This window comes from Sycon ciliatum, chromosome 3 (assembly GCF_964019385.1).
Source record: "Sycon ciliatum chromosome 3, ocSycCili1.1, whole genome shotgun sequence".
NCBI lineage: Eukaryota > Metazoa > Porifera > Calcarea > Leucosolenida > Sycettidae > Sycon > Sycon ciliatum.
This window is the reverse complement of record NC_088645.1, coordinates 31,601,163-31,612,052: the sequence shown is the minus strand read 5'-3', so window position 1 is coordinate 31,612,052 and position 10,890 is coordinate 31,601,163. Positions and strand designations below refer to the sequence as shown.

Sequence of the window (10,890 nt, the reverse complement as noted above, 5' to 3'; positions counted from 1 at the left end):
AGGCCAGGAACACATGAAAGCCCTGCGTGACTTCCGCAAAAACACTGAAATTATCGTCACGCGCCCGGACAAAGGGCGGGCTACAGTTCTGATGCTCAGAACTGATTACATAGACAAGATGTCTGTCATCCTAAATGACACATCAAAGTTCCAGACCATTGGCCTGGTTGAAAGTTTTGATCGAACAGAGAAAGTAGAAAAAGAACTAGTAGCTTACCTAAAGAAACTGAAAGCCGACGGAGAAATATTCTCCAATGATTTCGATCGCATAAAACCGACAGGCACGCTCCGGCCTAGGCTATATGGCTTACCAAAAATACACAAGCCCACATGTCCAGTACGTCCCATCCTTTCTATGACGGCCTCGCCTCAGTATTTGATTTCCAAGTGGCTGTGTATTTACTTACAACCAGTGCAGGACCACTATTGCAAGCGCACTGTAAAAGACAGTTTTGATTTCGTCGAAAAGCTCCGCAACAAGCCTGTACCACCCAACGCACACATGTGTTCGTTTGACGTCGTCAGTTTATTTACTAATGTGCCGATTGAAGAAACTGTTGACATCTTCATGGATGTTTTGTATCGTAATGATGACGTTGACACTCCTTGGATATCTGAAAGTGCGTTTAGACGGTTGTTGTTGCTGGTCACAACTGGAGTTGAGTTTTCGTTCAACAATGTCATGTACAAACAAGTCGATGGTGTCGCGATGGGTTTGCCCCTTGGTCCAGTATTGGCAAATGTGTTTGTCGGTGACTGTGAGTCGAAGATTGATGATTCATTGTGGCCTGACCTTTATGTACGTTTTGTGGACGACTCATTCACATATTTTGATAATGAGGAGCGTAGTAACGAGTTTCTGGACGTGTTAAAATGGTATTCATCCTGCCCTTCGTTTCACATGTGAGCATGAACAGTCATTTCTAGATGTGCTGGTGGAAAAAACGAGTAGTGACGTTCTGACAACCGTTTATCGTAAGCCGACGTTTACTGGTCAGTACATTGTATATGACTCTTATTGTTCGTCTCAATATAAAGTAAACTTAGTGCGTAACCTTGTGGACCGTGCGAAGCGTATTTGTTCGTCCTGTACGCTGCAGGAAGAGCTTGACTTTCTCCGGTCAGTTTTCGTTAAGAACGGGTACCCTGAGTTTTTGTTGCAGAAGTTGTTGAAAGTCGAACAAACTACTAAGGTTCCTTTGTTTGGTCCTGCTCGTTGTCCCGTCTATTTATGTTTGCCTTGGAAAGGTCAGGAGTCGACTAAAGTTTGTAGTGCAGTCAAGTCCGTTGTTCGTCGAACATACTATGCAATACACTTTGTGCCAGTTTTTACGACGATGCGTGCGTTTACGGTGCGGAAGGATGTCCTACCAGCCCTTCACCTTAGTCATCTTATTTACAACTTTGAATGCCGACAATGCGCTAGTCGGTATGTTGGTAGGACTGTTCAGCACCTGAACGCACGCATCAAACAACACACACCACGTCACATACTTCCACCTTGCGCACAACAACAAAGACCGAAGCGAGGGCGACCTAGAAAACAACGTTACCTACACAACTTGCGGATCCTGGCTCACAGACTGTGCTTGCTCCGCCGTCGCTGGTGGCGGTGGTGGGGGAGGGTGGGCGTGGTGGCTCATCGGGCCGGTTTGTGTCGCCACCTTTGCTCCTGCCGTCGGTGGTTCCTTCGTCAGTGCCCCCGGCGGCTTTGGCTGGGGTGGTGCCGCTTGCGGTCCCAGTCCCACTGCCTCCTCCTGATCCTCCGCCGTCGGCTCTTGCGGCGTAGGAGCTTGCCAGTGACAGATCGCAAGCAACACCGGCAGGGGCATTGACACTACAATTGCCAACCAACAAAGACTCACCTTGCATATTAGCAGCTCCCACACCATCACCAACAATGCAATCTACAGCAACCACAACTAATCCACCATCCAAGCCCATTATTAAAAGACCAAGACGATCAACAGCCAACTACAACAGAAACTACGCCCTCAACGGACAAGGGCGTAAAGAGGGACGTGAGAGCAGGGTGACGGCCGAGTCACGTTCCATGGACCATGTCAGGCGGGATAACAGAGAGAGCGCAGAGGAAGCAGATGATGGGACGGACGGTGAAGGGGGCAATGAGTCGGAGAGCGACGATTGTTGTGATCGTGAGAGTGCCGGTGAGAATGTTAGCGTTGTGCGTAGGTTTCGTGGTAGCAAGTCTTCAGTGTACAATCATCTGTTGGCTAGTCCTGATTGTTGCAATTCGTATTCCGACTCTTCATTCACTGTATTGTGGCGTGGTCGTCATGGTTATGGACTACAGTTAAAGGTTTTGGAAGCCATCTGTCAGCGTCTGTATAAGCCTTATTTGTGTGTACAGAAAGATAGTATAATTGGGTTGAAATTGTTCAAGTAAAGTGTCATGTTTGGTGCGGCCAAGCTTGGCCGTTAAGGTTCTAGGTGTAATGTACTGCTGTTATTTGTTATCACTTTGTCCTTCCTTCTTTCTTTCTCTTCTTTGTTCACTTTTCAGTTGCAAGTTTAGTGTTAGTACACACATTCGTTATTGCTCTCGCTTTCATTGTTAAAATTCACACTTGTAAATGTCACTGCTGTTGTTCTTAGTGTTATTTCTCTAACTTAGATTTTCTATAATAGTTCAATTTTGTTTTCAGTGTCCTTTAGTGCAATGAAGATTCCTGATGAGTGTTGTACGAAAACTTGTTTGAATCCCTTTCTTTCTCTACACAATTTCGTCACATTTTTCATCGTTTTATTGCACATTGTCTCCACAGTTTTACAATACATGAATACAGTGTACACAAATGTCGATCCAGCTTGTATTATTGATTGCGGTTATCAAATTATTATTATTATTATTATTATTATGGGGGTGGCTTTATTGGTTTTGTGTTTGTATTATGCAGCATCCCAGGTCATTTAAGACCATGGGGAGTACTGCTGTTGTATTTGAAGAAAATATAATAAGGGAGACTGAGAAAAAAGAAAGAAAAAAGAGAGAAATACTGTGAACAGCAAATCTACAATGATGGATGTTCAATCTATTATAGAACTTATCTGCGAGAATGAGACTTAACACAAGCAGGTACAGTAATAGCAAGATAGCTAAATCAGAAAACAAAATCCGTTGAAAAGTAACCGTCATCAAATCTGAAATCGAGCCCTTCAGCGACACAATAGCACTGAAGGCAGCAATATAATTCTTCTCATTCAACATCAGTGAAGCACCGTCAAAACCGGTGAATGGGGGCTACAACTAATAGTTCGAACCATGGGCATTCGCAAACCAATGTAACTTATTAGAGTGTAATTATTATTTCATCTGAGTTATTGACCTGATGATTTCAACTGTGCCAAGGAGCGCCTCCTTTTGCAAGATCGATACACTGGCTCCGGCATCCAGTTCCCTCACAAAGTCAGCAGTCGAGGGGGTTAATCCGCCTAATGCCCCCACAATTACTGGCACGATCTTGGCCCGCACCTGCCACATCTGCTCCACCTCACGCTTCAGGCCTTGATATTTCTGTATCTTTTCCACAGATTTTTGGCGGATGTTCCTATCCAGAGGGACACTTACGTCCACAAGGAACGCTTCATCTTTGCCCTTGATAATAATGTCGGGTCTGTTTGCTCCAACGGGCGCTGCTGTTGGAATTGGCACTTCCCAGTAGATTGACACATCCGTTTCAGCACTGTACACGACGTTGGTGAGTTGGTGACTTGTGTACTTATTCGAAATGTCCGATGCACCATACTTCCTGCACAATGTCCAGTGGAGATATTTTGCTAACCTGTTGTGGCGACTGATATAGTGACTTCCCGCACAAGCTGTACACGCTCCAATAAGTTGGAAAACCGTTTCCTTGTCCCTGCCACACATCCTGCAACACGTTTTCGTTGACACACCTGTTCCTCGATTAAATATCTCTTATTATTATTATTATTTTAATATAGCTATGAATAGGATGAAGGCCGCATCATCACGCAACTACGTTACTTGTTTGACATGTATTACTGTGTATTTTATAACAAAAATATTATTGAAAACCCAGAATCGATTTTCTGGTTCCTATCATCAGTGGGAAAAAACGGAACTAAGGATACAACCAAAGAAACTGAAGTTAAGTACTGTAAATAGAAAGGCGTTAGAAATAACATCAAGATACAAGTGCAATAAAACCACTAGAGGAAACGCAAGAAAGGTAACAAGATTACATAACCAAAGGCGAGAAGGCACTGAACGAAGTGTCAACCTACGAATACAACTTCAGTGCAACAATGTGCTCTTTCTGCTTACACAAAACAGGCTTATGAATACGTATACAAACTGCCTCTAGGACTTTCAACTGTTGGACATAACGCGCACGACACAGTACAGAAAAATGAGAGTCATCATACACACCAAGACAGTCAGGACGAGACAACAAGTGTAGATACACAGCTGACTTCTTACGATCAACACATTCATCCGCCTCATCTCGCTCCTTCCCACCCGACTCCTCCTCGTCCATCTCCTCGTCCTCTTCCTCGTTCCGCTCGTCATCCTCACGATCATCATCACCACCATCATCTGCCTCGTCCTCGGTCTCCTCACCAACCGTTTCGTCATCCAATTCCTCTTCCATCCTCTGATCATTCGTCCCATCCTCCGTTTCAGTACAGACCACTTGTCTCCCGTTTGCTAGCTGCTCGTCCCGTGAGCGGAGTTGTTCCTCCAGATCCGCTATACGTATTCATAAGCCTGTTTTGTGTAAGCAGAAAGAGCACATTGTTGCACTGAAGTTGTATTCGTAGGTTGACACTTCGTTCAATGCCTTCTCGCCTTTGGTTATGTAATCTTGTTACCTTTCTTGCGTTTCCTCTAGTGGTTTTATTGCACTTGTATCTTGATAAGAAAGGGTTTGCTCCCCACACCGGAGCTCGCGCTATTCCGCCGACTTTACTTGACACTTGACTGACTCACGACTGCCATCCAGAGCACACGAGAAGTCCATCGAACCTTAGACTCGGCAAACCTGCAAGAAAGCACCACTACCTGCTCAATACACAGGGTTTCGGGGAATTCACCCCTCATCAGTTGAGCTTGAGTAGGCTGAGGAAGATTGTGCCTGAAGAGCACCACTTATATAGTGCTCAGCCTACTCAAGCTCAACTGATGAGGGGTGAATTCCCCGAAACACTGTGTATTGAGCAGGGAGTGGTGCTTTCTTGCAGGTTTGCCGAGTCGAAGGTTCGATGGACTTCTCGTGTGCTCTGGATGGCAGTCGTGAGTCAGTCAAGTGTCAAGTAAAGTCGGCGGAATAGCGCGAGCTCCGGTGTGGGGAGCAAACCCTTTCTTACAAATTATCGCCGAAGTCGCAACCACTACTTTGTATCTTGATGTTATTTCTAACACCTTTCTATTTACAGTACTTCAGTTTCTTTGGTTGTATCCTTAGTTCCGTTTTTCCCACTGATGATAGGAACGAGATAATCGATTCTGGGTTTTCAATAATATGTTTTTTATAAAATACACAGTAATACATGTCAAACAAGTAACGTAGTTGCGTGATGTCTGCGGCCTTCATCCTATTCATAGCTATATTAAAATTATTATCTCCACGTAGGTTATTATTATTATTATTTAAATAGGCGTCGAGGTGACAATAGTTTTAGAATTACGATCAACAGAACGAGCTGAACCGACATTTCACAAAGGCTTTTATTGTATTCAAAAAACGAGTGGATACGAAGGCAGTGAAACACATGGAAGAAAGAAAAAATGCGATATGGAGAAAATGATGAACAAAAAAACGTACTTCGAACTAGTTTTCGCACAACACTCCTATGAAAATGAGAATCCTAGCACTAAGGTAATAACAGTGTGTCCAGAAGGACAGCATTATTCGTTTGAAATTGTTCTAGTAGCAGCTTGTTCTGTCTGTTTGGCCCTGGTTGGCCATGGTGTCATATCTTGTGTCACAGTATAATAGTAGTCTTTACAAGTTCGTTACGTGCTTTCGCAGTTTTTCCTGTTATTACCTTAGTGCTAGGATTATCATTTTCATAGGTGTTGTTTCTTCTCACTCCATTTCTCTTTATTAGTATCTTTCTGGATTGTTTTTCATTAGTACAACGTAGCTTCCTGAGGAGTGTTGTGCGAAAACTAGTTCGAAGTACGATTTTTTGTTCATCATTTTCTCCATATCACATTTTTTCTTTCTTCCATGTTTTTCACTGCCTTCGTATCCACTCGTTTTTTGAATACAATAAAAGCCTTTGTGAAATGTCCGTTCAGCTCGTTCTGTTGATCGCAATTCTAAAATGATTATTATTATTATTATCTCTTTCCCTCAAACCAGTTAATATTATTATTATTATTATTTTAACTGGTTTTGAGGGAAAGAGACATTATTATTATTATTATTCTCAATTCATGGATGACATGGTGTCAACCAATATTATGAATGAGGGCTACCAGCCATGGAATAAAAGAGCAAGAAGGCAAAAATGCACACGCAAAATATGGCAAGTTAAATGAAAATGAAAATGAAATAAAAGTAAATCAATCCAAATCCAAAATCAATTATAAAGATCAATCCAAAACCAGAATGAATTGTACAGGTAGCATATGTGATTTACTTTGGACCTTGAAGTAATACACAAAGAGAATTGAATTCAATGATTAGTAAATGAAGATCGACGTACGTGTATATTTATCAAGCTTAAAAACGCATTGAGGGTGTTGCTGGACTTTAATTGCTGAGGAAGAGAATCCCATGATTTACGGACCAGCTACGTTATCAGAGCCCTATCTACGTACTCTACGTAGACAACTTTCCGTTAGTGGAGTGCAAACTCGCGAATTCACCGGTTTTCCCGGCCCGCTAACGTAAAGTTGCTCAAGTTTACGTAGTGCGGAACCTCTCTATTTACTGCAACTTCGCGTCCAAGTTTTCGAAGTTCAACCTTTGTTTCTGTACTCATTCCCAGACTCGAATTTTCTTTCGAATTTTTGCGTTGCTAAACGTCCTTAATAACTAGTGAAGATCTTATGACTTGGGGCTCCCCGCGTTCTAGAATGTACGTGAAGTGTGTGGGTACAGTGAGGGCTGCGTCCCACCCGCCTGTGTGGATTCACAGGAAGTGTGAGCTACGAAGTCTGAAGAAAATGTTGAACAGTCTCTGCTGGGATGACGACTACACCATAGTTCAGTGGTTAGAGCATCACTAGCTACAAGCGAGGGTCCCTGGTTCGAGTCCTGGTGGTGACAGTCAATTTTTTCTTCAGACTTTTCCCGTTTGTCTTTTTCCCTCAAACTAGTGAAAATAATAATAATAATAATAATAACTGCAAAGGCTGCAAAGGCCGCTAAGTTCCTGTCGAGTTTGGATCTGCCAGCAGCTGGACCAGCTTTACCCAATAAGCATACCATTAAACAAGCGTGCGCTGAGCGAAAATCCAAAACACTTTCCACTATGCCGCTGCATGGGAGATATTGGAGCCGATTGGAGGAGAATCGCCTAGATAAGGAGCTTACCTTCATGTGGTTGAAATCAAGGACACTGAAACCTTCAACTGAAGGCATGATTATGGCAGCACAAGACCAATCCCTCAAAACGAAAAATTACCAATACGCCATAATGAAGTCAATTGCTCGAACTGATGCCAATTGCAGGCTTTGCAAGGGCAGCTTAGAAACAATTGACCACATTGTCAGTGCCTGCCCAGTTCTTGCTCGGACCAGTTACATTGAACGACATAACCGGATAGTAAAGTATGTGCACTTCGAAATGTGTAAAGCACGAGATCTACCTACTGGTGCTTCACGATTCGACCACCAGCTCAAGGCATTGGTCAAGAGTGATCAGTATCGCCTCTATTGGGAGTATTCGGTCCCAACTGACCTGAAACTATCAGCAAACAGGCCCGATCTGCTCCTTGTTGATGACAAGGAGCGCATCGCCTACATTATAGACATCAGCGTTCCTGGTGAGAACAACATCAATAAGAAAATGGCTGAAAAGCGCTCGAAATATTATGATTTGAAGCGGGAGATTTCGAGGATTTGGTCCCTCACCCAGGTTGACGTGGTCCCTGTGGTTGTCGGTGCCCTGGGAGGCTTGGTGAGGGAGACTCCTCAATGCCTTCAGACTGTGCAGGGAGGAGACCTGGCTATTGTACAACAGGAGGCTATACAAGGTTCGATTAAAATACTAAGAACTATCCTTAACATGTAGATGCACCTCTGCTGCGTTTGCATGTTCAATAGCTAAGAGACTTGAATAACGACTGATAAAGACTGATATTTCCTTTGTTACTCCCTTCATTGGTTGATGTATTTTGCCTGTCGCTGCAAATTCTTTATTATTGTTTTGATGTTGGAGTTCGGATTGAGTTTCTTTCCTTTCTTCCTCTTCCTTCTACTATTTCTTGTCCCTTTGGTTTTTAGGTTTTATTTATTTATTTATTTTTGTTTGTTTTTTCACTTTCTTTTTGCTCCCACCCATGGAAATATTTCCCGGTGGGTCTGGCTTATCGCCTTCGAAAGAAGTGAATAAAGGAGAAATAATAATAATAATAATAATAATGATATTAACTGGTTTTGAGGGAAAGAGACAAACGGGAAAAGTCTGAAGAAAAAATTGACTGTCACCACCAGGACTCGAACCAGAATAATAATAATAATAATAATAGTTTCCTCTGAGACAAAAATGCGATAATACTCTTAAAAAGGACACACTTCAGGCTCATTACAAACATCTTGAAAGTTCACTGTTCCTCTTCCTTTTCCCTCGCCTGTATTTCACCTGATGAGAAGGCTTGAAAGTATACTTGTGAAGACAAAAACTTTCAAGATGTTTGTAATGAGCCTGAAGTGTGTCCTTTTTATGAGTATAATAATAATAATAATAATAATAATAATAATTTAAACACACGGTGAGGAGACAATAATTTGATAACCGCAATCAATAAAACTAGCTGAGCCGACATTTGTGTACTTTATTCATGCAATATAAAACGGTGGAGACGATGTGAAATAAAACGATGAAAATATGAAGAAATGGTGTAGGGAGAAAATATGGATTCAAACAAGTTTTCGTACAACACTCATCAGGAATCGTCGTTGTACTAAAGGACACTGAAACAAAAATTGAACTATTATAGAAAATCTAAGTTAGAGAAATAACACTAAGAGCAACAACAGTGAAATTTACAGGTGTGAATTTTACCAATCAGCGAGAAATGAACAAAGGAGAAAGGAAGGAAAGGCAACGTGATAACACTTAACAGCAGTACATTTCACCTAGAACATTAACGGCCAAGCTTGGCCGCACTAAACACGACACGTTACTTGAACAATTTCAACCCAATTATACTATCTTTCTGTACACACAAATTAGGCTTGTACAGACGCTGATAGATAGCTTCCAACACTTTTAGCTGTAGTCCATAACCATGACGACCACGGCACAATACAGTGAACGAAGAGTCGGAATACGAATTGCAACAATCAGGATTAGCTAGCAGATGATTGTACACTGAAGACTTGCTACCACGAAACCTACGCACAACACTAACACTCTCACCGGCATTCTCACCATCACTCCCATCACTGCTCTCCGACTCACTGCTCCCTCCGCCGTCCGTTCCAACCTCCGCTTCCTCTGTACTCTCTCTGTCTCGTCCATCCCGCCTGACCGGGTCCATTGAACTCAACTCGGCCGTCACCCTGCTATCACGTCCCTCCTTTCGCCCTTGTCCGCTGAGTGCGTAGCTTCTGTTGTAGTTGGCTGTTGATCGTCTTGGTCTTTCAATTATAGGCTTGGATGGTGGATTAGTTGTGGTTGCTGTAGATTGCGTTGTTGGTGTTGGTGTGGGAGCTACTGATATGCAAGGTGGGTCTTTTTGAGTCGGCATTTGTAGTGTTAATGCAGCTGTCAGTGTTGCTCGCGGTCTCCCACTGGCAAGCTCCACCGCCGCAAGAACCGATTGCGGAGGATCAGGATTAGGCAGTGGGACCGGGACCGCAAGTGGCACCGCCTCAGCCAAAGCCGCCGGGGGCACCGACGAGGAAACCACCGACAGCCGGAGCAAAGGCGGCGACACAAGCCGACCCGATGAGCCACCACGCCCATTCTCCCCCACCACCGCCACCAGCGACGGCGGAGCAAGCACAGTCTGTGAGCAAGGATCCGTGGGTTGTGTAGGCAACGGCTGTGTGGTTATTGGTTGTTTTCTAGGTCGCCCTCGCTTCGGTCTTTGTTGTTGTGCGCAAGGTGGAAGTATGTGACGTGGTGTGTGTTGTTTGATGCGTGCGTTCAGGTGCCGAACAGTCCTACCAACATACCGACTAGCGCATTTGTCGGCATTCAAAGTTGTAAATAAGATGACTTAGGTGATGGGCTGGTAGGACATCCTTCCGCACCGTAAACGCATGCATCGTCGTAAAGACTGGCACGAAGTGCACTGCGTAGTATGTTCGACGAACAACAGACTTGACTGCACTACAAACTTTAGTCGACTCCTGCCCTTTCCACGGCAAACATAAATAAACGGGACAACGAGCAGGACCAAACAAAGGAGCCTTAGTAGTTTGTTCGACTTTCAACAACTTCTGCAACAAAAACTCAGGGTACCCGTTCTTAACGAAAACTGACCGGAGAAAGTCAAGCTCTTCCTGCAGCTTACAGGACGAACAAATACGCTTCGCACGGTCTACAAGGTTACGCACTAAGTTTACTTTATTCCCGTAGCTATGCAGAAGACGTTACTTCAGTAACGTCTGGCGCTAGCCAGGGTCCACACAGCTTTAATTTGGTGTTTGTTTGTTTGTTTGTTTGTTTGTTTGTTTGTGTCACGGCTGGAGCTATCCCGTATCTGTCCCGTATCTGTCC

General features: G+C 43.6%; 1 protein-coding gene across 1 annotated transcript; it reads right to left on the bottom strand.

Annotated features, from left to right (window-relative positions):
• Positions 1-1,536: 1,536 nt before the first annotated feature.
• Positions 1,537-1,944, bottom strand: LOC135813005 (putative per-hexamer repeat protein 5). The gene has a single exon (XM_065326223.1). It carries the CDS (start codon positions 1,942-1,944, stop codon positions 1,537-1,539), a length of 408 nt encoding a protein of 135 aa, XP_065182295.1.
• Between the last annotated feature and the right edge of the window lie 8,946 nt (positions 1,945-10,890).

Bases quoted from the DNA above. Each gene is read 5' to 3' on its own strand.
- LOC135813005 (XM_065326223.1), bottom strand. From the start codon at position 1,944: ATGGGCTTGGATGGTGGATTAGTTGTGGTTGCTGTAGATTGCATTGTT.